The sequence below is a fragment of the Athene noctua genome, chromosome 1, assembly GCF_965140245.1.
Source record: "Athene noctua chromosome 1, bAthNoc1.hap1.1, whole genome shotgun sequence".
Taxonomy (NCBI): Eukaryota; Metazoa; Chordata; class Aves; order Strigiformes; family Strigidae; genus Athene; species Athene noctua.
This window is the reverse complement of record NC_134037.1, coordinates 197,928,829-197,956,689: the sequence shown is the minus strand read 5'-3', so window position 1 is coordinate 197,956,689 and position 27,861 is coordinate 197,928,829. Positions and strand designations below refer to the sequence as shown.

General features: G+C 37.2%; 1 protein-coding gene across 3 annotated transcripts; it reads left to right on the top strand.

The window, feature by feature from the left end:
• The first annotated feature begins 471 nt into the window (after window positions 1–471).
• On the top strand, window positions 472–25,904 carry CDC16 (cell division cycle 16). Of its 3 annotated transcripts, none has more exons than XM_074930535.1 (18): window positions 472–593; window positions 2,698–2,752; window positions 3,700–3,794; window positions 4,296–4,334; window positions 5,901–6,041; window positions 7,957–8,116; window positions 8,752–8,846; window positions 9,485–9,618; window positions 11,330–11,409; window positions 12,979–13,028; window positions 13,725–13,798; window positions 16,077–16,202; window positions 16,905–17,057; window positions 17,651–17,714; window positions 19,883–19,944; window positions 22,035–22,170; window positions 22,765–22,855; window positions 23,972–25,903. In XM_074930535.1, exons 1-18 carry the CDS (start codon window positions 546–548, stop codon window positions 24,235–24,237), a joined length of 1,869 nt encoding a protein of 622 aa, XP_074786636.1. In that variant the 5' UTR covers window positions 472–545; the 3' UTR covers window positions 24,238–25,903. The 3 variants fall into 3 exon arrangements, with proteins under 3 accessions (XP_074786636.1, XP_074786628.1, XP_074786644.1); XM_074930527.1 differs by having other exon boundaries at window positions 3,697–3,794; XM_074930543.1 differs by lacking the exon at window positions 16,905–17,057 and having other exon boundaries at window positions 23,972–25,904.
• The last annotated feature ends 1,957 nt before the right edge of the window (window positions 25,905–27,861 follow it).

The following is a 27,861-nucleotide window of genomic DNA, read 5'->3' as shown; positions in this document are numbered from 1 at the left end:
GTGGATGATCATTCCCTAATCTGTGTGATTATCAAAAACGACTGGCTGATAAAGGACTCGTAGATAACCTCCTGACACACCACCCGCCATCGCTGCGAAGTCTGGAGGAGGTATTCTCACCTCAAGGCCGCAGTGACTGAAGGGGTTCTCAGGGCAGCAAGCCTATGTAGGGGCCATCACAGAGACAAACCTTTGCTTCAAAACTGCGGAGAAGAGTCTCAGAATAAATTTATTGGGGGATGGACTGCGGAGAAGTATCAGAATAATCTGGGGGTGCGGGGGGGCACGACACGGACACAGCAGCCGGCGCGGCGGGGGTTTCCCCTCCTCGGGCGGCCCCCAGCGCTGCCGGAACGGTGCGTTCGGGGAGGTGTTTCCAGGAGGGAGGGAGGGAGGCGACGGGAAAGAAGGCGGGAGGGCGGGAAGGAAGGTGGGGGGGGCGGGTTTGAGCGCGGCACCGCCGGGCGGGCGGCGGAGAGGCCAGTGCTGCCGGCCTGGCGCCTGGGCTGCCTCCCCTCGGCTTCACCCCCAGACGGCGCGGGAGGATGAACCTGGAGCGGCTGAGGAAGCGGGTGCGGCAGTACATCGACCAGGTGAGGCGCGGGGGACGGAGGCGGCTGTCCCTGCCGGGGGGTGTGTGTGTGTGTGTATGCGCGCTGGGGAAGGGGCGGCTGGCCCGCTGGCTTTCCCCGAGGCTCGGCCCGGCTCCCTGCGGCGGGGGAGGCCTAGGGAGTGGGTGCTGCAAGGGTCGGCCTCTGCGGCTGGGGAGGGATGTTAATTTCGAAATGATGCCCCGATTCCTTTGGAAGGGAAGGGGGGGTGGGGATGCGGTGGGCCGGAGGCGCCGCCTGTGCGGTCTCCGCCGAGAGCCGGGGCGTGTGGCCTCCTCGTAGCGTGACGGGGGCATGTTCATGGTGTTCTCCTCGTTTGGAGGAGGAGGAGGGAAGCCCGCTGTGGGAGCGGTAGGGCTGCTGTGTAACGAAGGCACATCTGCAGGATCCCACCCGCACGGGTTGTGCAAGTTGGGCCATACTTACCTGGTGATTATAGATGCCCATCAAACTAACGAACGACACTGTAGGCTGCTATTAGAGGGCAGGCTTGTTTTCGTTTGTTGATGGATTCAGCAATTGTCTTGCTGCAGGGAACAAAAAAACCCAAACCCACAACAGGAAAAATGCATTCATAAATTAGATTAAGTATAGCATGAAATTACTCTGCTCTATTTCTAGTTCAGAGTTTTCATATGGGCATCGCTACTGAGAGAAACCCATCTCTTCAGTTAGCACAAACATTTGTTGCTAGCAAGCCCGACAAGAAGATTGATTGGGACCTAAGTTAATTTGGTAGATTTTATTGTTTTGTTTTACAGTACACGTTTGAATTAAGCTGCTATGGAGACACTTGTGCAGCTCTGAGGACAGAGCATCGGGAGGAACACAAGACTGCTTCTTTGTGTCCTATAGTCAGCTTTTGGTACTGTAGAACTGCTCAACAGAAGTTGTATAGTGCTCTGTAGGCCTGGATTATGCCTTTCTTTCATGGTGTTGAGAGATTTATTTAGACCTCAGTTCTTGTAGACAGTTATTACACATGTGGAGTTTTGGTTGGGGTTTTTGGTGGGGGTTTGGTTTTAGTCTTTTTTTTTCTGGGAGGGCAGATTGAAACCAGGATATTCTCTTGGCAAATTTGCTGGGCATTCTTAAACATGGGGTAGAAGAGACCACTTAGGTCATGCAGTGTAGTGCTTTGTGAAGACTAGAATACCATAGTGTGCATTTCAAAAAAGTCTGCATCCAAAAGCATAAAACAGTCTCTAAGATTGTAAACAATCTCCACAACTGTAATGATGTAGGAAGGAGTAGAAGTGATCAAGGGTTTTCTAATGCTGCAAGTCCTTGCAATGGCAGGATACCTGTTAAATGTCCAGCAGATCCTGGGAAGCATATTATGCCTTAGAAGGATAAAAAGGAACAACAGTAGCCCCTGCTGATCTTCTCTGAGAATAACCCCAGGCAATTCTGTGAGGTTTTGTCTAGCACCCCAAATCTGATGGCAGCCTTAGCTAAGTTAGTGGGATGTACCTGCAAACTCTACTTCCGTCACGTGTCAAGTTACCACCCGTCTTCTCTGTGTCACCTGCGTCTCCTGAACTGCAGACTTAACACTCTGAAACTCTGTATCCAAGAATAAGGGGAAATTCATATAGGCACTCTGGTTTGTATGAGGTTAAAGCATCTTAACTGGAGAATGAAAAATTCTTAATCAGAGATGGTGCTGCTGAAGTTTCCTGAAGTAATTTATATGTCCTTTTTTTATATAGTATTCTCTTTCTTCTAAAATGCATCATTTATTTTAACCGAGGGAGGGGGAGATTCTTGCTACCTTTTCAGTGACAGCAAATCAATTAATGACCTATTGTCATACTTACGTAGCACATACCTTTTGGTCAAAGATACCTACATTTTACTGAAAATAAATGAACAACCCCATCTCAAATTACTTTTTTATATCCTTTAGAAGTTACAGTACTGTCCCTTTTAAACTTTTTTGAACTTACAAAGATATCAGATGGGAATCACCATTTGTTAGAGACTACACACATAAGATGTTAAATGTGAATGAGGTACAATATATTTCAAAAGGATCCAGGAAAGCTAACCCCAAATAAATACTATTTCTATTGTGCTTTTACAGCAGCAGTATCAAAGTGCCCTATTTTGGGCAGACAAAGTAGCTTCGCTGTCTCATGGTAAGTAGTTACTTTTTGCATTGTTTTTGATTAACTTCTTTCTGATAGTGTTCTGGGTTTGTTTTGTTGGCTTTTAAGATGTGTGGCTAAATGTTGAAGTTTTGAGTTTGGTTAAGTGATTTTTTGAGATCTTTGGAATGCAATTTTGCCAAATAGAGCAGGGCCAGTCTTCCTTCCCTTTTGAACTTGTGTTAAAATTAATGTTTGGCCAAACCTTAAGCTTTGCCTGCCTTAAGAGACACACACAGAAAAAAACCCAGAGCTACGAGAGACTCGTAGGTGGAGTAGCGGTGGACTCCCACAGGATTCACTGTTGCGCTGGGTGACAGGTAGAATGCAGGTTTACAGAGGTAGTTGATGCTGGTAGCCTGTGTCTGACCACAGCCATGGTCCATTTACCTTCTTAAACTGATTCTAGAGGATTGATCCCACAAAAACTTCAGTTGCCAATAAAGTAGAAGAGTACTAAATTATGCTTCTGCAATCATAACTTCAAGCTGCAGAAGTCTTATGCTTTCACTTTCACTGTTGTTAGGTTCCCACTGATCTTTTTTGAGAGACAATTCTGGGTTCTTTTTTTCTGCCCTGTGTCCAAGGGCAGGGTAACTTACAACTGCTGCTTTCTTTTAGATGTGTATCACTGTTGTCTCCTTCTCATGACACACCTCTAGTATGAGATTTTTTGTATTCACTGTCCAGTGCACTATCTGTTGTCTTTAAAATTAGAATCTGATTATTTTTTTTTTAATTTCTCACTGATAGATATTATGAATTGATTTTACATATGTGTATATTAAAAAAAAACCCAAAAAACTTTATAACTCAGTTGGATGCTAGAGCAGGGGAAAAACACTTTTCTAGTGAAGCAGAAGTGAATATTCTGTATGAAAGTGTTTAAAAATATATTATAAATTAATTGTTTATAATTTGTTCCTTTATTTTAGAAGAACCACAAGATATCTACTGGTTGGCCCAATGTCTTTACCTAACAGCTCAGTATCATAGGGCAGCACATGCCCTTCGATCACGTAAGTTGGATAAGGTAAGTCATTTTAGTCAAAGACTTAACTACTGTTATTCCACTTTTAAACCTCTGCTGCTAACCACAGTGATTTCTTCACCATCAGAGAATAAGGTTTATGGAGAAGTAATTAAAAAATTTGCATGATGCAGTTATGTGAACCAAGTATAGCCCTGTGTCCAATAGGCCAGATTGAAACTGTTGTCCCCAGATAGGTCACAGAAAAGGGAAGGGGTCCAAGGATTGTGACTACAGCAGGTATAGGAGGGTGGAGTGTCACTTCAGGTGTAGTGGTTTAAATTGTCCTTCCACTCTGAAGGCAAGAGTGAAGCAAGTGTCCTTTGAGAGTTTAATAGTACAGGAGGTGTTACAGACTTAGTAATTTTGGTCAAGAAAGATTTTTGGAGGTGAAAAGGCTGATGAAGCCATACAACTGAAAAAGGAGAGAGCACAATGGAGTCTAGCGGCATCGGTAAAAATACTCTCTCTTTGTAACTAATATGTATGGAACTTCTCTTTCAGTTATATGAAGCATGTCGCTACCTTGCAGCTAGATGTCATGTGAGTACACATTTTAACCTCGATTGGAAACAAACCAAACTAAATAAAAGATGCATCTTGTGAAGATTAGGTACCTGACAGACAGTGTAGATATCTGTGTTCTTTGGAATAACAGGGTTGAATTCTGTGACAGTTGATTTAATTCTTTAACCTTTGGTATTGTCACTGGACTATCCATTGTGGTACTGTTACAGAATCACAAAATTGTCTAGGTTGGAAAAGACCTTGACGATTATCCAGTCCAACCATTAACCTCACACTGACAGTTTCCAACTACACCAGATCCCTAAGTGCTATGTCAACTCTACTCTTAAACACCTCCAGGGATGGGGACTCCACCACCTCCCTGGGCAGTACATTCCAATGCCTAACAACCTGTTCTGTAAAGAAATGCTTCCTAATATCCAGTCTAAACCTTCCCTGGTGCAACTTGAGGCCATTCCCACTTGCCCTGTCACTTGTTACTTGGTTAAAGAGGCTCATCCCCAGCTCTCTGCAACCTCCTTTCAGGTGACTGTAGAGGGCGATGAAGTCTCCCCTCAGCCTCCTCTTCTCCAGACTAAACACCCCCAGTTCCCTCAGCCGCTCCTCGTACGACCTGTGCTCCAGACCCTGCACCAGCTTCGTTGCCCTTCTCTGGACACGCTCGAGTCATTCAATGTCCTTTTTGTAGTGAGGGGCCCAAAACTGAACACAGGAATCGAGGTGCGGCCTCACCAGTGCCGAGTACAGGGCTCAGATCCCTTCCCTGTCCCTGCTGGCCACGCTATTGCTGACACAAGCCAGGATGCCATTGGCCTTCTTGGCCCCCTGGGCACACTGCTGGCTCCTGTTCAGCCGGCTGTCAATCAACCCCCCCAGGTCCCTCTCTGACTGGCAGCTCTCCAGCCACTCCTCCCCAAGCCTGTAGCGCTGCTGGGGGTTGTTGTGGCCCAAGTGCAGCCGCCGGCATTTGGCCTTATTCTAAAGAAACCCAACCAAACTTTTCTTCCAGGAAAGAAAATACTTCTCTAATATTTTGTGGGGAGACAATGTGGACCATTTGTGTCTCTTATTTACGTTTTTAATTGGTTGTAGTATGACCAGAGGAGATGTGATTTATGGTTGTATAAATATAGTTAGCAGCTTTATAACTCTGTATAAAATGTGGTACTTAAATAGTAAAGTGTGGTGCTTTCACAAAATAACTGAATCAACTGGTAGATTAAATATAGAAATTTGAAATAGAATAATGTGCTGCTTATAGAATGATTGTTTTTTGTTAAAACCTGTATTAACTACTTTTAGAAGCGTATCTACCTCTATGATTCCATAATGCCAAATAATAAATTTTTCTGTAGGTGTTACTTTTATAATTTTTTGCTTATTATAGATGACTAGTAAAATAGTTGGCTGCAGTTGTGAAATTACATATGTCTAAGTAAGAACATGTATGCATGAAAAACCTGCTGATGAGCACTGGTTGTTATAATCTGTGCCTTTGAAATGTGACACTGTTTATTGGTGCTTTATGTACAGATGTTTCAAATCCCAACCTTGTTTTTTTACATGCACACGTTTGGCTAGTATGCTGCCAAAGAACATCAACAGGCCTTGGATATTCTTGATATGGAAGAGCCAATCAACAAAAGACTTTTTGAAAAGTACTTGAAGGATGAAACTGGATTGAAAGACTCTGCCACAGAGTGGGAGATGTCACAATCCTCTGTAAGTGACATTTTAAGCAAATATTTTTATAACTGGAAAAAATGTGTGAAGACAGAAAGTGATTCTGCAGCTGTATGAATCTGAAACTCTATGTGTTTAAGCTTTCTATTTTGGATAACATAATTTTTTAAAATGCTGAATTGTTCTCCTTTCAGTCAGAAGTCATATGTTAGCTTGCCTGTATGAAAGTAACTTGGCTTGCAAAAACGAAGAGTGCTTTTCAGCAACTTCCCATAAATTGTTTGTAGACACTTTGCAGGAATTTCATGATCTAGCATTGGTTTTTAGAGTCTTTTAGCTCTAAGCTGCAATTTCAGTCTTGGTAATGTAAACTAACACTTCTTTCAATTGGGCTGCAGGTTCTGAGATAAGAAAGCAAGTTTTCTTCTCTAGATATTTTTAATGAAATATTTCCTTAATCACTCAAGTGTGTTCTCAGTGGGACATTTTTTGATCACACTTGAAAATGATGTGACATGAAGGTGAAGTTTTTGAAGCTCAGTGAAAATTCTATATAGGCAGACAGTTAAAAGAGATCAGTACCACGTGTAGGCTGAAGAATCTATGAAGAGTCTTTACTTTCTGAGTTATCAGGTGAAGTTTATTAGCTAAAACTACAGCGAAGGTGATTGACAAACAGCATTTTCCCTGTAAGACTGAAGTAGCAAAATGGGTTCAATCATCAATGTCAACTGATTTTGAATGCTGGTATTAATGGGCTCAAGGGGGAAGTGGATTAGACTGAGTTACTGTGGTGAACATTAAAGCTACCACTGCAAGCGAAGGAAGAAGTCCTCAGTTTTCGCTGTTTGTCCTTGCTCCTTCACCATCTTATCCCTGTTTCATGGTACTCTGGCCCAGGTGTGGATTATTGAACTACATTGGGAAACTATTTTGACTGAAAAATAACCCAGCCAAAACCCCCCAACTTCATCAGTCCTTACCTTCAAAAATACTTTTGATAACGTAGTTCACTAATGCAAGGATGGGTTTGGTTTGCCCAAGGTGAAAACTACAGAAGTGGGTACTGCTACAGGAAATCTTAGATCGAACTCCTCTCTAGGAATGTAGCTTTTTCAATCTTAATTTAGTTTGCACAGAGACTAGTTTCAGAGTAAGAGTGACTGTTTTCTGAGCTGGTAACAATATTATCGCTTTAGCAGCCCTCAGGGGTTTATTAGTTTTATTGCAGCTATACTCTTTTTAATACACAGTCTCCTGAGAGAGTTGGTCTGTCTGGTTAGTCTTATAACATAGATGCATAATGTGTTAACTTCCTCCAGGTAACTTCCTGACACTTATGTGGCCTTTTGGCTGAACTGAACACCCATCTAGGCAGTTTTGAAAGAACATGTTATTAGACATCTTAGTACAACTTTAACTGTGGTAATAATGGTCTTTCACTAATTTAGTTTCTGAAACATGTTTTGGGTTGAAAAGAAGGATATGTTTTTCTCGTCAAAATAGTTGAGTACATTGATTTGGCCTTTTTCATCTCTACTGCAGTCATTCTTGTCTTGCATGAAATATGTGGTTTAATAGTAAACAAACAAGCGATTCACTTTTCAAAGTGATAATTCCCCTGTATTGAATATGAAGGGAATTTAGTATAAAGAGCTTATGACTCAATATCAGAGCGCTGGATGTTGGAAGAAGAAAAGGTAAACTCTGTACTCCCTCTACTTCAGGTGTGTGTTTGTTTGGCAGTAGATAGCCTGACAGAACATTCATCTGATTTTATTTATTTTTGTTAAGACAGCAGAGAGAGTATTTTATCTAAAGACAGCACTAGAAAGCCAGCTTCCATCATACATGAAATGCTTTTTACTTTTCAGGGAGCCCATTTGATTTGTGCTCAAAACCAAATTGCAAACATTGATTAAGTCTTTGACCTCCAGCCCTGCTTTTCCACCAGATCAAGAGCTCTATATGCCTTCTGCGAGGGAAGATCTATGATGCTTTGGATAATAGAACCCTAGCAACATACAGCTACAAAGAGGCTTTGAAGCTTGATGTTTACTGCTTTGAAGCATTTGATCTTTTAACATCGCACCATATGCTGACGGCACAGGAAGGTCTGGATAGCAGTATTTTTCAAATACAATTAAAATTTAACTGTTTTCTCAATATGCCTTTTTCCTGGATAAAAATTAAAGCAATGCTACCATGTAACAGACTTCAAAATGTTAAGCATAGAAAATGTTATGAGTGAAAATTATAATCTGCTCGAAGTTACATTTGAACTTTATTTTTCAGTCTTGCCGTGCTAAGAATTAAAAGAAACAGAGTAACCCAGCTGTCCTGTTAGTTTGGGAAGCTCTAGTGCTCTTTGCCCAGCCTGAACAATGTTTTTCCTGTGATCTCGATTTCATAGGCTTTGAATCCATGACACCCTATTGGGGCTTGCTTAGTTAGAGTAGGCATTGGTTAAGAAAGCATTCAGAGTGATAAAATTTGACATGTAGAGTAAACAAAAATACTGGTGTGTTATGTCATCTTTATTGAGTTTTATTTAAAAGTGTAGAAGGAAAAACTAAGAATTTGATCATTAATTTCCATAATTAGTAGTTATCTGGTTTAGTGTATCTGTACTGTTATCTTCCTTGTAGTTTCAGGTTAAGCATCATAAAATTCTTTGAATTTTTAAAATGTTGGATCTTGCTATTCTCCTTTAATATAACCACTTCAATTTTTGTTTTAATTCACATAGAAAAAGAACTTCTTGAATCTCTACCTCTCAGTAGACAATGTACAGAAGAAGAACAAGAATTGCTTCACTTTTTATTTGAGAATAAATTGAAAAAGGTAAACTCCAAAACTGACTAAAAAGCTGGAAAATTGATTGAAAGTCTTGACTTCGCTGTAAATTTTTTTGGATTCCATTTATTCTGAATATTGCAAAAATAAGGGCTTTGTAGTTTTGATTATTTTAAAATTTATAATGCAGTAGATTCACTTTATGGGAGTAGTATAACAGTTTTGTTTAAACTTATTTTCTGGTTGGTGACAACTTGAAATTCTGATTATTTTTTTATCTTTATTTCTTGACAGACTTCTTGGTAGGGAAAAAGAACATTAATAATGTAGGCAAAATGTCAGTTACCTGAAAATACGGGGATATAGCAACATTATTCCAGACTAGTTTTTCCAAAGATAATGCGAGAGCACTGAAAGCTGACTAGATAATGCTCAGTATTCATTTCCACAGCTCTGCATTTAAGATATTGATGCTGGCAAGCATCTTTCATGTTCTAAATGAGCTTTTAAGCACATTATAGAGAACCTTTTTACCAAGTAAGTGTTTTATGGACTTTTGGTTTAAAATTTAAGAATTTAAAGAAGCTTAATTCTTAAATATTCTTTTAGAGCTAAAACCATTAATACTTATACCATCTGATTTTAGATTGGTTGTTGTTTTGCATGTTGCTTCTTTTGTCTTTCAGTATAATAAACCCAGTGAAACACTGATTCCTGAATCAGTAGATGGTCTCCAGGAAAACCTGGATGTGGTAGTATCCTTAGCTGAAAGACATTATTATAACTGTGACTTCAAAATGTGTTACAAGCTTACTTCAGTGTAAGTATACAAAGCAACATCAAGGTTTTTTTTCTTATATGGTGCAGTATAATAATTATGCTTGGACTTAGAGGAAATATCATTGTTTAATGCATTGACATACGTAATAATTGGATACAAAGTTTCAGGTATTTAAAACGTGTAGTTCGTGTTTGGCAAGACACATATTTTTTATGATATGTAGCAGAAGTATCCAAAGCAAAACTGCAGTTAATCAGCATCGTGCTGCACTTCTCTTCATCCATTCTCTTCTTACTCTGGTACCTTCAGTTTTGTGTGTTCTCTACCTACTTGTTTGGCCTTCAGAACAAACAGGTTTGGATCAGTTAGTTAGGAAGTATGATTTCTCTGGTTGATTAAAAGTTATGTTAATTTTGATGTGCCACAGCTGTTAACATAGCCCAGGCACATGCTGCTGCTCGTTGTCAGATGGGTCTTCTGACAGTGGATTGCTTTTCAATTACTGTAAATGTGAACACGTGGTTTTGGAGGTATTTTTTCTGCTGGCTTGACAAGAAAGATACCTTTTTAAGAAAACAGTATTTTTGTGTATGTACTGCATAGACTCCAAATATTGGTAGTATAAAATGTAAGGTTTTTTGTTTCCTTTTTTAAAATAATACAGCTTTTTTTTAGCAGAAGCAATCCATCACAGTGTAACCCACATGGAACCCAGTACAGACAAGAGTTTTGGGAAGGCTGTAGAGAATGCTGACAGTTATGGTGAACGTAAACCATAAGTAAAATTATTGAGTAAAATCATGATCCTGTTTAAATTACTTCAATTAATTCAAAGGAATTATAATATTTCATCTTTGTTTCTGAAAATTGCCACACCTTGTCTAGCAGAAAGTGGCAGGATTAAATGTCTCCTAAGGAAGAGACTATCACAGATGCTAGAACTTGGAAATGAGAGTCTGAGAAATCCATAAAATTTCAAAGTTTTAGACTCTCTTCAAGAGACCATTTAATATACTTGTTTATATGTTCTTTTATATTTTTCATTTTAAATACTTTGAACTATTTAAAAATACCAGCTAAACTTTTAACTGTTTCAAGGTGTACTTCTCGGAGAATGGAGTCATAGTGTTGTACTTCTGATTTAAGAGATGGTGTGAATAGATTTCAAGACATCTTTTTTCTCTTAGTTTACCAAATGCCAGTGCTTACCAAAAGGACAGATGCCTACAAGCCATGTCCTGCATGCAGTCCCTTGTCTGTGAGACCGTCTTCCATTTCTAAACACCACAGGAAATAAAAATTAAAAACTGAGCTAAATACGTTTCTTGAGGCATACTGCTTAGTGTTAAGCTCAGGTATTCCCTGAGGCACGCTGCTTAGTGTTATGCTCAGAAAGCTGAGGACTGTTGCTTGAGAGCTGCTGTCAAACACATGGAAAAGACATTGCTTGCTGCTTGTTGGTTAAATTTGAAGTGACTTTCAACAAATGTGCATTTCTAATTGTGTATTCAGCTCGCAAGAATGTACTGTTACCCTCTTCTGTTAAGCTAAATCAGTAGTTATTTTTTTTGGTCTTAAGAGAGCCTTTATTATGCTGTTAATAGTTACCTTCTAGTCACAAATAGTTTTCCCATGCCTAAAGTGGCAATTAACCAAAACATTGCACACTATAAAAGCATCTTGCTTATAACACATTAAAAGTTTTGAAATGTGTGTTGCAGACTTTTGTTTTGTTTTGTTTTTGTTTTAGAGTAATGGAAAAAGATCCTTTCCATGCGAATTGTTTACCTGTGCATATAGGGACACTTGTGGAGCTTAATAAAGCAAATGGTAAGAAACAACATTTAATATGAGTCAAAAGAAGATTGTAAAGCTTCAGTTTTGAAAAAAAGAGTTCAGGATGCCAAGAAACCCCCTTATATATACACCATTTAAAAAATTATATAAATTTTTCTTCCTACCTGCAGTTTCAAGAAAACAGTGGTAACTGGAAAAGAAGGGAGTTTCAGAGCTGACAGTGGTGGAGCAGGGAGTAGTTGTGCAGGGTCTTTATTATTCATTCATGATGATGAGTGTCACTGTCGTTTAACCACCGGACTATGTAGCCAGAAAGTTAGTGAGCTACACTGCTTCATTTCTGTTGTTTGGTTTCTGTTTTGAGGTGCTCTTCCTAGAGTTTCTAAGTGTGCTTCTTCTGCTCAACAACAAAGTAAAATATATTAATTTACACTAGAGGGAACTCTTCAGCAGTGCTTGTGCTTAAGTGGAAATGCTTTTTCCATACTAGAAAAAAATTCTAAACTTTCCTTGCCTTTGCTGTTGTAAAGGCCTTTTTTTAGTTAAAACAAGTTAATAATCATGCAGCACCTTTGTTGGAATTACAGGAATAGCTTACTTGCAGCTGGCATGGGTTTCTGTCATTTCAGACTGCATGTAAACATCCAAAGCAAGTGAGGAGCTTGAATGTCTTTAAAACCAATTGGGGAGTAAGGAACTCATATGGTTTGCAGTCTCTCAAAGGATGGGCCATTGTATGTACACAAATAGGTCATTAGGTATACTAATACTTCTCAATGTTTAGTAAATGTACTTTTCAGTTAATTTACAGTTTACTGCATCTGAAAATGTGACCAGTACTCTGATTTTTCTTCTAAGCCTGCTTTGAGAAGCATTTCCTAAATAAGTTGGTATTTTTGTAAGACAGTTTTCATATTTGATTTTTCTGAAGTCCAGAGTTGATGCAAGTATGCCAGGACAAACTCACTAATTTGAGAACCGTACTCTGAGGAGATAGAAATTCTGTATACTGTAATGCTATTTCTTTTGAAGTCGCATAGGCAATAATTATCCTGTATCTGACTACTTCCGCTGTTATTGGAAAATCTGTAGTAAGTTATTGTAATAACTAGAATTACTATTAGAAAAGTAATCACTTAGAATTATTCCAAATAATAATTTATTTGGTTTTGTCCTATTTTCAGTATATTAATGCACAGGACTCTACTTTGAAATTGATCTAGCCAGTATGTCATACATTTTAGGCATAGGAAGTTCGGTAGCGTTTTACCTTGACAAGATACATTCAAGTGTAATATTACCAGCATTTATTTTAATGTATGTTAACGACCTAAGTTGTTGCAGAATTCTTAAGGGATAGGATGTATAACTGATAATTATGTGCTGTGTAGACTTACAGGTTGTGGGTTTTTTAGTTAATTGCAAAACCAAATCTCTTTTGAGGTAGTTTGAAGCATTACCACTAAACAGAAAACATTTTTGTTTACTTGTGCATTGATAACATTAAATGTTCTGGATATTTTGTATAGAAAAAAGGGCTTGAAACATTTGAATGTCTCAGCATGTTTTAATTTTCTTTTCTTGTTTATTCCCACTATGTAGAGCTTTTCTATCTTTCTCACAAACTGGTGGACTTGTACCCAAATAATCCTGTAAGTTGTTCTCAATCTTTATTACCAGGAAGTTTTTTTCTAGGTGAAAGCATGTAAAGGTTGTAATGTAAGAGTCAGTTTGAGCAACAGAATTCAAAATCTCCTTCTGGATGAAGCTAGTAAAAATGGTTTGCTCCTTTTATTTTCTATGCATTGTAATTTCCTTATACCAAATTTTTTTTCTTAAAACAAAGTACCTGCAAAATATGTTCAGTGTGAGGTATTAACTTTAAATAATAATTTAAAACAAATGCTACAGTAATAAATGTATATACCTCTCTGGGAAACCTTTTCCAATATTCGATCACCTTCATAGTTAAAATTGTTTTCCTTTTACTCAGTCTGAGTTTTCTGTGTTGCAACTTGTACCTATTGCCTCCCATCCTATCACTGCACATCTGAGAAGAGCCTGGCTCTGTCCTCTGTATTCCCTACCATTAGATAATTGAAGACAGCAATAAGCTTTTCACTTAGCTCTGCCTTCATGAGGCTGAATAAACCCAGTTAGAGATGTACATGCCAGCAGTTCTAGCTTGTCTGTAATATCAAATAATTCAAAAAGCTGTGATTTCAGTGAAAATGCTTCTAATGTCTCTAATTATAATCTGTTTCTCTGTTTTGCATCATCTGTGGTGATGGCTCACTAAAATCTGTGTGATATATCTAATAATACTCTATTATGATTTTAATGTGTAGGTGTCGTGGTTTGCAGTAGGATGCTACTATCTCATGGTTGGCCACAAAAATGAACATGCCAGAAGATATCTCAGGTAATTTTTTTTTTCCTGTTTTTCTTTAGTGAATCGCTCCTTACTTGCTAAATGAATATTTAATGTTCATGGTTGTTTGGAAGCTCATAAAGTAAATGGAAGCCTCAATAAACTGGTTACTATTAAAATATTCCTTTTGTTGACACCTTTCTTTTGATATAGCAATTTAGACCTCATCCATCTAGATGAGATTTTAAAATGACAGACACTCATGTGGAATCTCTTTCGGTTACTTTCCTGTTATGGGCAGGTGTAGTCCCTGCATTTGCTCATGGCTGCCAAGCTAACTACAGCTAGGTAATCAAGCCTCAGTTCTTAGTTTAAGGACAGGCATTCTCCCAGGTTCAGGTTTCATATCTTAAAGGGAAGAGTTCAATAGAAAATGCTGACATTTGGCTGTCTAGTTCTTTCTTTGCACAAGCAGCCTTGGTCTTTTTAGGTTGGTTAGTCAGCCCAATGCTCTTTCCTGTAGGTCTTCTGTACGTGTATTATCAGCACTGGGGAGCAGGACCTTGCTGTGAAGTAAGGTATTTGTTTTCGTGCTGTAAGCTTAAACTGAGAAGGCTTAAATCAACCTGTAAGGCTTTCATTTTTCTTCTCAAGACCTTTATAGACACTATCTATAAAGATGGGTTAGTAATTTAGACTGTTTAAATGCCTGGTTATTATGAGTAAACTATTTAAATTCCTGACAAGTACCAGTGTATTTTTGTATACTGGAATCTTGAAATTATTCAAGAAGCTGTCCTGAGTTACACATGTGGTTTTGGTGGTGAAATAGAGAATATCTTTATTAAATCTGCAAGCATCCCTAGCCAGAAAGGGTCTAGAGATGTGTTAGGAAAAAAACAAACCATCAGAATTCAGGGTAGTTCTGGCAAAGAGAAAAAAAAGATCTGGTAAAAGTGAAATAGTAACAAAATGCTCATGTTTCTTGGACAAGAATGACAGTGAGTAACTACAAGGCTAGGGACAACTGTGGGCCAGACAGTAGTTTTTAGAAAAAGATCTGGAGGTACCATTGGTAAAAACACAAGCTCCCATATCGTTGTTCTGGAGTCACAGGACATCATGCTGGGGCATGCTGAACAGAATAGAAGGCACAGCTGGGCAGTGCCTGGTAGCATGTAAGGGAGGCATCCTTCTGGCTGCTTCAGAAGCAGCTAGCTGCATCCTTCAGGTCTTGCAAAAGGGTTTACCTCTTCTCAGCACCAATTAGGAAAACAACATTTGTGATGGAACATAATCCCATCTTTTATAACAGTAACCAAGGTGTATTGTAATGTGTCACTGTTGACAAGTCAACATGTGTGGAGAGTTCAAGATGGATGTGAGACATTTAAATTCAAGAGAAGGCAGTAAACAAGATTCTGGAGAAGGTGGTCAATCAGGAAAGGTTTTGAAGTGATTGAAGCTGTCTAGGATGTAGGGTGGAAGGTGGAAATATTCAAGTGTGTAAAGTTTTGCCCAGGAGACAAAGAACAAACTGTTCTCTAGGATCTTTGATGAGAAATGATGAGTTTAACTGTGACAAATAAGATTTAGATTAAATGTTAGAAAGGAATGAAATGTTTAAGGATAGTGAAGCAATAGAATAGATGTGGAACATGTAGCATTTCCACGTCAGAAGCTTTTAAGAAAAGATTGGGCACATCTGTCATGATCTCTTTACTTACTGATGCCCTTGCCTTCAGACTGAGAAAATCACCTACAGAGCTTTCTACTGTTCGTGTCAAGTCTGTCTTTCTGTAAAGACTCCAGGTTGCAGTCTTCAACTGATTGATGTTTTACATATTTCTGATGCATGGCAACTGTTTGCACCGTGACAAATAAATACTCTTGTCTTCATTAAGGCTAGTAGTTATATGGCAAAATTTCAATGCACAGTTCAACCTAAGTGTTCGTTTGGTATTTTCATATCCTGTTTGAAACTTACATTTGCTGTAATGTATTTATTTTGAAATGTATAGCTAGAATTTTGTAATACATTGAGTCACTACTAATTTTTTCTGTATTTTGCCCAATTCACCTGTTGTATTATTATGTTCAGTAATACCAAATAATTCCTGCTGTCCATGAACAGCAACAGAAATAATACAATGATTTCTTGAAAAGGTGCAATACTTTTAAATCCTAAATAGTTTTTTAAACTTCTAAAGTGAGCTTTGTTTACCACTGGTCATTACAGAATTATGTTAATAAATACCTAACTATGTGGCATAGCATTGCTATGTAAGTAGTTACCTGAAGCAGATGAAATTTTATTTTTTGTTTTTAGCAAAGCTACTACACTTGAGAGAACCTACGGACCTGCGTGGATAGCATATGGACATTCATTTGCAGTTGAGAGTGAGCATGACCAAGCAATGGCTGCATACTTCACGGCTGCACAGCTCATGAAAGGGTATGCCAAAAATGTCATAGTCAGAAAAACTAAAATTAATCCATAAATAGGGTAGAATACTGATCTGTGTCCCTTTAAACAGTAGGAATACATTTGCAGAAATTATCTGGTAGGATAATTTCATCATCTGCCTTTAACTGCATTATTTGTGATTACTGTTGTGATCTTATAAGTTCAAAAGATAAATCTGTGTTCTATATGAAAGTTCTCTGAAATTTGTGAGTCATGTTTGTCTTACCAGGCCATAAACTGCTGTATAGTAATACCTTGAACAGCTCTTTCATGCTGTGGAGAAGGTTTTAAAACGAGTAGTGGACTAATCAAGTCGTATTGCATATAAAACTATGGTATTTGATTGTCATTATTGGTAAATGTAATCCCTTTAATTATTACTTCCCCATGCCATTTGTAAATTAAATGTACGAAGGAAACTAGAAAAACAAAAAACTTCAGAACTAACTTAAGCACTGAGAAAATAACTGTAACTTGCTTTGAAATTACATGTATGTACTGGAGTTCGAATGCTTGTCAGTAACTAACAAATACGTGAAGTCTTTTAAACTGCCCCTTAGGTTAATAGTCCATTTAAATAATCTTTTACTTGGATGTATGTAAACATATGCAAATACAGTTGGCATTTTTTTATAGTTTGTGGTACCATTCCTGCTAAGTGAGTGTTTGGTTTTTTTTTGTTTTTCATAGATGTCATTTGCCGATGCTCTATATTGGACTGGAATATGGTTTGACCAACAACTCAAAGTTAGCTGAAAGGTTTTTCAGCCAAGCTTTAAGCATTGCACCTGAAGATCCTTTTGTTATGCATGAAGTTGGAGTGGTTGCATTTCAAAATGGAGAGTAAGCTTGCAAAATAGGAATAAATACAATCCTAAACATAGATTATTCTGAAGTGTAACATGCCAATATATCTACTAAAGTACTTACATTGAAATATAGAATACAAAATTTCTTTTAGTTCTAGTTTAGATGGCATTTATCCTAAACCCTTGCTTTCCATATTGCTTAAGATTGAATGAGGAAAGAATTTAATGCTTGAGGAACATGCAAAGATCAATTATTATCTTGTGTGTGCCTGTCACTGGGTAGTTGCATGCCTTGAAAAGGCATCTGTCTTGCACACATGCTATAAAATTTTGTACAGCAAAACATTTTGTCTGCTTAAGGGGTTCCAAATATGTTCTGAAAAAAAACCCAGATATAATAACTGTTTAGCGAATGTTCTTGGTTTGCTTCTGTTTTAACTTCATCTTGTTAGCTCTTAGGAGTACATGAAAAATATAGCCAAATGTAAATGATTGTTTTACATCTAATTTCACTCATACGATGAAATAATGTCAAAGAACTGTTCCTTGTAATAGGGTTTTCTCATACTGCTAATGAAAACTCTTCATTAATTTACTTTTCTTTCCTCCCACCCCCTCAATTCTTAGCTGGAAAACTGCAGAAAAGTGGTTTCTTGATGCACTGGAGAAAATCAAAGCTATTGGAAATGAGGTATTTTTCCTAAAAACATCATAAATATGTAAAACTCCATCATAATATGTAAATAATAATAATATGATCATAAATATATTAAACTCCACAAGATTTTGTACTACTATCTTGTGACAAAATATGTTGTGCTTATTTTAAGATAGAATCAAATAATAATTTGATAGTGCCCCTGTACTCTGCACTGGTGAGGCCACACCTGGAGTATTGTGTCCAGTTTTGGGGAGCTCCATACGGGAGAGATATCAAGGTGCTGGAGCGAGTGCAGAGGAGGGAAACAAAGCTGGTGAAGGGCCTGGAGAACAAATCCTATGAGGAGAGACTGAGGGAGCTGGGACTGTTCAGTTTGAGGAGGAGAAGGCTACCTGGAAGGACATTGTAGAGAGGTTGGTGCTGGTCTCTTCTCACAGGTGATTAGTGACAGAACAAGGGGGAATGGCTTTAAACTGCAACAGGGGAGGTTTAGACTGGACATTAGGAAAAAATTTTTCACAGAAAGAGTGGTCAGGCAGTGGAATAGGCTGCCCAGGGAGGTGGTGGAGTCACCATCCCTGGATGTGTTTAAGGGTTGTCTAGATGAGATGCTGGGGGATATGGTGTAGGGGAGAACTTTGTAGAGTAGGGCTGATGGTTGGACTTGATGATCCCAAGGGTCTTTTCCAACCTGAATGATTCTGTGATAAATTTGACTTTAAAACTTGAACCATCTACTTGTAATTGAGTGTGCTGAGTTTTTACATGAGAATCATCACTCATTATCTTCAGTGCTACAGGAAAATGCAAAAAATATGTTTCTATATGAAAGTAAAAGAAAATAAGTGTTTACTGGAGAGTAGAATCTAGGTCTCCTTTTCAGTCTTTGCGTCTTGATTCTTGATCTGGGGGAGGAACTGGGTACACGTGCTTCACCAGGTTTCTGCCTGGTTTCTGCCACCTTAAGTGCTAGCCATTTCTTGAATGACTTTCACTTTTGTTTGGACATAATCCTGTAGGTATGGATTTGTTTTCTTCCTACCAGATAGAGACACTGTGTGGGCTAATGATGCTTAACTAACTTCCTGAACGGAATCAAAATAATCACTTGGCAAAAAGTTTGTAAGGAAATATGCTCGCAGTTCAGGTGCTTTTGTGAATCAAAAGCCAACCCATTACAACCCTGATTCCTCAAACACTGCAACACAGAAATGAGTTTGTACCTATTGGTAGTAGGAGTTATTTTATTTGTGTGTCGTTATCTTGTCATGGTACTATAACTGTTAACAAAGCATCTCCTATCAAGATAATGAAATTGCTTCCAGAGCATAATAAACTTTCTAGAAAGTGGAAAGTGCTGAAAAAACTATAATCTTCGCGTGGACAAGGCACACATTTACTAAAACAAACTGCACAGATACTAATGTGCATACTAATACTTACCAGTATACAAATAGGGTTGTTCTGTTTCAGTTAAAGCTATATTGTTGTTCATGCGAATGCTGCAACTTTTGTAGATCAGGTTTAAATTTATGCATATGCCTAAATTCTTTTATGTGTGGCATTTTTGTTTCTTGAAGTACTAAATATCAGCATACCTATAAACACACAAATGGAAATTTAGAATTAGATTGGGAAACACCTAAAATAACTAGAGATACAGAGATACTCCTACATTATTATAAATTGCAAATTCATAATGTGATCAAGTTCAGATGATTTTTGATTTCAGCAAAAAGTGTTTTAAGGACTCAGATTGTCTTCTGTGTGCCTTGTAAATGAGCTAATTTATTTAGAGCAGATAAAGTTAGACTATGGAGAAAACAGTAAAAAGACATTCAGTATTTATGATTATTTTACAAATACTTAATTTGGGCGTATTCACTGCTCCTAGGCTGAGAGACTTGGCATGACTTTTTTTAGTTAAGTTGAAAACAAAATTTGGTTTGCATCCAAGTTTTAATATCACTGACCCTTTTAAAGAAATTTAATTGGGTTTGGGGAATGGAAAGATTAGTAAAATGAGTAACTGAATACACATTTTGAGGTTAAATATGTGTTTTGAAAATAACTGAAAATGTTTTTATTGGTCATGAATAAATTGTCTTGTTCATTTGTATATATTTTTTTTTAAAGTAGACCAAATTCAGTTACAACCTGGAAGCTGCAGTTATTTGAATTGTTGCATTATTTTGCAGGTGACAGTTGATAAGTGGGAGCCTTTACTGAATAACTTGGGACATGTCTGCAGAAAACTCAAGTAAGCAGAGAGTACTGGAGCTACATTTATCTGGAATACTGCACCAATGTGTTTTATCTAGGCCTACTTCTCATTTATATCAAGATTATATTACCACATGAGAGCAGAGTAGAAGTACCTTATAAAACCAAGATTCGCTAAATCAGTTTGTGAACATGAATACATTAATTACCCAATATATCCAATTTACTACACTCAAGTTAAAGTATTTAATATAAAAGCCTTTCCTTAAGTATTGATTCTTAATAAATAGAAATTTTGTTATAGGCTTCTAGATCCTTGTATGCGTCTGAATTCTAACTGGCTGCTGTCCCAGTCCTGACATACTTGAATAAATCCACTGATTAATTAACATAAAGGTGGTTCTGTGCTGATTAATTACATGGATCAGTGCTTATGGTTTTGTTTATTGAAGTGAAATATTCAATGACATTAACAAGCAATAAAATATTATTTTATGGGTTTTGAGAACAGAAATATTTCATATTCCATATTTCTGTTCTAGGAAGAGAAAAATGAAGTGCACAGTACCTATGCAAGCTTTAACAGTTTTAACATAAAGAAATGTTTTCTCATTAATTACCTTAATCTGATTTAACCAGTGTTTTGTTTAATCAGTACTATAGCTTCTTTTTTTTTTAGTATCATGTTGTTAATTTTCCAATTGGTGTATACTGTAATTTTTGTCTCAAAGCTGTTAATGAGAATGTGATTGTGGTAGATAAAAGTTGTACTTCTGCTTTGGCTTTGGTAGTAATTGCTTTGTGCTTGAATTGCCAATTAGTCTTCATTGTCATTAGGAAATACGGGTGTATAATAGTTACCCCTTCTGCCAAGATCAAACAAGAGGCACTGCTTCTGGAATCTGTTCATGAGTATAATTGCAGGCTTTTTCCAAATACTTGTTTCAGTTATAACTCCTTTTGTCTCTTTTTAATTTCTACAATAAATTAGTAACTGCTTGCGTCACACTTAGGGCAACTTGAATTCTATTATTTGTTCAAGTTCAGAAATCCAACCTAATGTATTTCTACATCCTTGTAAACCATCTTTCAAGAAAATCAAGTTGAGAATTTAGGCAGCTATACTATGCTTTGATAACTTAAAAAATTCTGTAATAATTAAATTCACTGGTGTTCATTACACATGCTATTGCTATTATGAGAAAACTTACTGGATATATGTCTGGCATGTGGTTGAAATTTGAAAGCAGCATATTAAAATACTGTGGTAGTTAATTGGACAAGTAAATGAGTGAAAATAAAATTCAAATCCTGTGAAAATTTTGTGCAGCAAGCAAAGCGTTGCATAACTTTTCTGCCTCAGTTGTTACTTAATGCCCTCTAACAACTTCATGTGTTGCTGTTTGCGTAATTTCATTATAACTCTAGACATTAAAATTTCTTTTGAATAGACAATTGTTACCTTTATTTTTAACAACTTGTTACTAGGATGTCAAATGGAACAACTTAATTTCTCAACGTAATGCCATAATGTACATTTAATCCTTGTTTTATAAAATAACCAGTGCAATTAAGCAGTCTAATTAATGGAAAAATTTTAAAAGAAAGGGTGGCTGATATCTGAAAGAAAATACGGATATGTGTAAATCTTCTTTTCTGGTATAGATGGTATCAAAATGGAAGTAACAAAAGTACCAGTGTATGTAGCACTTAAGGGTTGTGAAATTTCTGCCCAGAGACCTTTTCTGATTTTGAACAATGAGTGATTTAGTCTCATATTGCTCCTTTGCTCCCCTGGGGAGGGAAATGAAAGCTGCAGAAAGAAAGCTAATGTTACCATGAGCAGCATTAAACATCTAAAGCAATTTACCATGTCAAATTGCTAAGATCATCTCCAAATGGGTCCTAGCTATAGGCAGCTCTTGTGCTACATAAGGGGAACAATGATTTTTCAGTTACACTGAGGAAGAAAATTGTCAATATCCTCAAGTCTTTTGTGCGTTCTCTTATGCTCAGAGTATGAAGCAATAGTTTTTAAGTTCTTGGAGGATTGTGTGCCACTGAAATAAGGAAAACACCTTTTACCCTGAAGCCTAATGATAGATCTTCTGTATTTAACCCTAACAGGAAATATGAAGAAGCACTGGAATACCATCGCCAGGCTCTAGTACTGATTCCTCAAAATGCTTCTACTTACTCTGCCATTGGCTACATACACAGTCTAATGGGCAATTTTGAAAGCGCAATCGACTATTTTCATACGGTATGTAACTGGCTGGTCACAGACTCTGTTATTTACTGTTTAATTCTGTTTTGGTTTTGGAACAGAGAACCAGCGTTTTATCCAGCCTCCAAATTGGTTTTTATTTTATAATCTTAAATGTTTTTGAAAAACCCTCTAATTTTTCTATTGATTAGGTTAAAAATGGCTACTTTGGGAAACGTAGTACTTGGATGCTTCTTTGTTATAAATGAATTGAATATCATAAAACTGTCATATACATTTTATATACATAAAGTTGTCATGCAGATGAAATACTTTAAAATACTTCCAACCTATGTCTTGAAGTAGAAACCTTAGAGTAAGTGCAACACATGTTATACTTCATGATTTGTGAATGACCCTCTGTATAGATATCCTTTTCTGGTTATGTTTTTCTGCTTTGCTTGCTTACTACTTCAGCCAGTTTATATGACAGTATTATTTTGGTTGTGCAATGTTTTGCTTTTATGGTGAAGACTTTATTCTGATAGCATTGTTGAGCAACAAAACAACAAACTCGGAACCATCATCAACTTAAGATGTAAATGGTTTTATTTGTTACTGAATACTTTTTACTGTTTTTTTTTTTAATAGGCCCTTGGTCTTAGAAGGGATGACACATTTTCAGTCACGATGCTTGGACATTGCATAGAAATGTATATTGGTGATTCTGAAGCCTACATTGGTAAGTCTTTCACTTATGTGGTTCTTAAAGTCATCACGTCCTTTGAGAGGACTCTTATTCTTACATCAAGAAAGACTGTCTTCCATTACCTAGTTAACTTACAAAGTAGAGTATGTTTTTGGTTGGGTTTTGTTGGGTTTTTTTTTAAATGGCTATGTGAGTTAGAACTTTCCAGCAGTTGTAGATGACCACTGGTTTTTGTAGGCATCATGACAGTAAATTCTTAACCAGTATAAAGAAAGGAAACACTTTGCCATTGGAGCTGGTGATGGTTTCTCTTATAGAAAATATTGATTTGTGGCAAAACAACATTTTCAAGCTTAGAAACCAGAGGGAATGGGGAAAAAATAAAATAGAAATATGGAGTTAGAAAACCAGAGGACTTGATTTCAGCTAACACTGCCGTAGAGCAGTATGTGCAAGGCATTTTCAGCATATCATAACTGCTCTGTGGAGACAGGATAAATTCTTCTGCCTCCAAAAATAGAGCTTTACATATGGTTAAAAAAAAAAGTGATTCATAACAGTAATACATTATATCACTATAGTTTGAAATATTATTTGGAAGCTTTCTTCCCCCCCAAAAACCGTTAGTGACACATTTCTGTTTCGTTGAACTTAATGATTTATCTGTAATGAACAGAGTTGATGTCCTGTCAAGCATGTTAAAGAGGTTGAATCCAGTAAGAGCCATCTGTGTGCTTTATTGCTTTTCCTGCAGATTTTTTGCAGAAATTGAAGCAGATGTTTCTTCTCAATATTGTCTTGTTCCATATGTAGTCGGTTAATACATCTGGAAGAACCATGCCAGCTGTGTGATATGCATTAATGCAAACCATGCTTTATGTAACTTAACAAAAAAAGCCTCTTGGAGAATTGGGAACTGGCAATTACTTCTAATAACAGACTTTTGATTCTGAGTTGGATTTCTTAACACTGCTTTTTTTCAAAAAGGAGGCTACAGTGGTTTTTTTTCGACTTAAGTCATTAAGCAGCGACAGCTCCCTGTTGGCCTGAAAGCAGAGAATCATAGTAGTTTCTGGATGATAGTTTCCTCGAGATGCATTTTTGTGAGTGTTCACTTGGAATAAACTAATGGTTTGACTGTTTTCCTAGGAACAGAAATCAAAGACAAATTAAGATGTTACGACTTTGATGTACACACAATGAAGACATTAAAGAACATAATTTCACCTCCCTGGGATTTCAGAGAATTCGATATAGAAAGACAAACTTTGGATGAAAGCGGCATAGTAACGTTAGAGACATCACATCAAAGGAAAAGTACAGATACAAGTCGCCCATTGGAAGAAACATTTGAGATTGAAATGAATGAAAGTGATATGATGTTAGAAACATCGATGTCAGACCACAGTACGTGACCATAAATGCTGGTAGAGAGCTCATTTTGTCTAAGTGTAATACGTTTGTTTTAGCATTTTTGTTATGGTATTATACTTTCAAGAATTTGCTATTTTTATATGAATTCAAACTACTACTCTGTACTTAACACCAGAGAAGAAATGCTTGCCTTAAGGATGATTAAAAAGTATACATGACGGACTGTTTCTACAAAATTAATCATACATGATGAAGTAAAAAATAAATTCACTTTTTTTTTAAAAAACTGTTTACTGATCCATGTGTCTGCCATCAGTTAAGACTGTGAAGGTTTAAAAATAGTACTTAACATGGAATCGTTTACAATGTTGCTAAATTGGATAGCCAGTCTAATATAGTAGTATTGTGGCTTCTGAGTTTTCATCCTGTCTGTGAGGAATACTTTCTTAGTAAATAGACCAAAAACATCTGTGAAGTTTTATACTTACTACTTTATAAATATGTATTTCTTTAAGGAGCAATTTCAGTGGTTTTCCATAACTTGACTCTTAATTTGGCATACATCAAATCAATGACAAAGCATGTTACTCTGTTATACTTTCTCCTAGTTATTAATTTCTGTTCCTTATCACTCTACGTTGTATTACTGGCAAATCATTTAAAGAATTGTTTCTGGTAAGCTGACTAGACAACAAACGTGAATGGCGTAAACATTAAGATAATTCGGTCTTCCCTGGAATTACTGTTATAATAAAGTTGTAAGCCACAGTGTACTACTACAGGGACCACAGTCATTCTCTTTACACATGGTTGCTTTGTCAGTGCAAAGGATTAACTGAATAATACACATACACAGTTTTTACACATGTGGTATTTTTAAATGTCATTGGTTCACTGAAAAATGAAGTAGTAAAACATGCCTCTGAAACAGAAGTGGTTTGTCCATCCACTAAACAGGACAGGTCTGTTTGCCGCCTTAGCATGAATGTTGAATGTATTTTGTGTAAATTTTTTCCCTTCCCTTCTCTTCTTGCCTGTTCCACGTATGTCATTGTGTGGGGCTTAAAATTAAACACTTAATGCTACAAGCTGTCATAATACTTTCTTCTGTGACTTCCAGCTAAGTTTTGACAGTTAATGTTTAGAATAGATATTCTGAAGTTCAGCAGTCCAGACTTCAGTGTGAAGTACTTCAGAACTCAAAACTAGTACTTCTTCCATGGACAGAGATTTTTCATAAAGTACAAAAATTACTTTTATTTTAGTCAGCAAAATGAAATCATTAGTCTAAAACGTAATTTCTATACTGTATCTTAGTACATCTGTGTTAACATTTAAACATGTATTTTCAATTATACTTTTAGCATAAAATATATTCGTTTGGTTATTGTGATATAATTTTCATCCACTTTCTTGCGGCAAGATATAAAAACCCCTGACCTATTAGTGCGATTCATTAAATGTTTCCTATACTCTTTTTTGGTACTTTATGTAAATAAGAGGAGACAAGGGATGAATCCAAGTATGTGTATTGAAACTTTGCTGTCATTTTTTTGCTTTCCAGCCATCCATCTTTCTTGATTAATGGCACTTTTAATTTTAAGACAATGTTTACTTTTAATTTTGCTGATGAATGGATATCAAAGGATGGGCTGATACTGTAAACTTTTGAGTGTTTTGGTTTTTTTTTTTAATTGTATAGTTTTGCATAAACTGGAAAATATAAACTACCACTTCTCATCGCACTGCCTCTGTCTCATGGGTCATTGAGTTCTCAGGGGCCAGGTTCTGAATCCTAAGGAATATACAGAGAGAAGAGACCACTACTTAGAAAAAATCACTAGATGGGAAAGCCTTCGTTTATCCGAGGATTCTCATTAGCCAATTTGAGATAACTGCTGGTAAATCAAAATGCTAATTTTCCTTTTTCCTTTATTTTGCCACCTTGCTTGCTTTCTGTGCTGCCCAGACAGACTTTTTTTGCTGTGACCTATCGTGTGTTTGTTCTTTTTCCTTATAGTGCTTTCATGAATCCCCATCAGGCTCAGGGAGACTTCATTGCATCAATGCACGCCATGTACATAGTTTGAATCCAGGGTATCGGCTGTTTTCCATATCTGTGCATTGCTGAACATGAACTCAAGTTCTAGACACATATGCACTTTAAAATTCAAGGGTATTGAGTGAGGAAAAGTGAGGGGAAGAGTTTGTCTTAACAGTGATTGTACACGCTCTCACTGCTGAAATCTGGTTGGGTTGAGGGGATCCCCTTGCTTTCCTATGAACACCAACACAGTATTGTAGAGAAGTCTGGGTCTGTCCCAGGGCAGGCGGGAATTTTTCTGTGGCCCTACAGAGGGAATTATGGATGCCCAAGTTACCCATTCCGTATGTTTGAACATATGAATTGGAGTATGTGTCCAGTACAGAATTCCAATACCAATCCCATATTTTCTTGGACATTAGGAAGTAAGGTGAAGAAAAATTTCTTATTTTCTCATTCTAAAGCACTTCACCAAGAGTTGCATGTTTGCCTGAAAGACATGGGATGAGCCATGAGTCTTAAGTGGAAAAGTCTTTATCCAAACAAAGTGTGGGAAAAATGAATCGCTGGGGAAGTGTATGCATCTGGCCAGTGTTGGGTCTCTTTCCTTCAGTGCATTCACTAAGAAGTTCATACAGAAGGTTTTCTTTTCCTATCTGGTAGTTTGTGTGTGGTTCAGGTGACTTCCTATGTTTGAGGTAAACTGAAGATTTTTCCTGAGGATGCTAGGGGACTCTGGCCAGTTAAGACTCTATAAGAAGTGCATCTCAACAGCTATTTCATTAGGCAAATCCCATCCTTTAAAGGATCTTTTGGTAGCTATTTTTATATCTGTGCTTATGTATCCTGAACAATTGTAACCAAGAAGACCATCTCATGGATAAAGTGACAGCAAAGGCTTGTTGCTGCACACAGTAGCGAGAAGGCTATTGCCAACAGAGTCTCAAAGAGCTGAACTTCTTTTTTCTCTATAGTATTATCTGTTTTTTTTAAATCCAGCATAAGTAAATCTAGTTTTCTAGTGAGACACCATGGCAATTTCTACATGGAAGTTGGCAAAAAAATCCAGCAAATCAGGCCTTTTGTCTAATGTCAGGCATGGATATAAGACTTGGGTTGTTTCCTTTTTTCTGCTACTACTATTTTCATTTACAAAAGTTTAAAATACTGATAAAAGTTGGTATTTTATCCTGCACTCTTCAGTTATGATCTGATGGTATGTCACCTCTGATGACAATACTGGCTTACAGTATTCCTACCCTGTCTGTAGGAATCTCTTAACCCTGTGCTACTTCCTCAGTTGTGCTAATACAAATGCTTGTGTGGTTATGTTGTGAATCAAATCAGGGAACTGGTCCAACATTTAAAAATCTTTTCTGTATCTGATCAGCTCTCAGGTTCAAAGACAATGAATTGCTGCTGTGTTACTGTCATCAGCTGGGCAGAGTGGTAGGAGTGCGGAGAAACAGATGAATAGTGAGAACGGGTGTTGTATAAAGGCAGCATGTCATGACACTGTGCCTTGGCAGGTATCTGATGGAGGTTTTTTGTCTGCCTGTTGCTGGCTTTCATTTATTGGCATTAAAAGCTACATAGAAAGAAATGTATGCCAACAGAGGAA

Coding starts and splice junctions, on each gene's coding strand:
- CDC16 (XM_074930527.1), top strand. CDS start 546: ATGAACCTGGAGCGGCTGAGGAAGCGGGTGCGGCAGTACATCGACCAG. Junction 4,335..5,900: donor ACCTTGCAGCTAGATGTCAT/GTGAGTACACAT, acceptor ACGTTTGGCTAG/TATGCTGCCAAAGAACATCA. Junction 13,799..16,076: donor CATGCCAGAAGATATCTCAG/GTAATTTTTTTT, acceptor TTTTGTTTTTAG/CAAAGCTACTACACTTGAGA.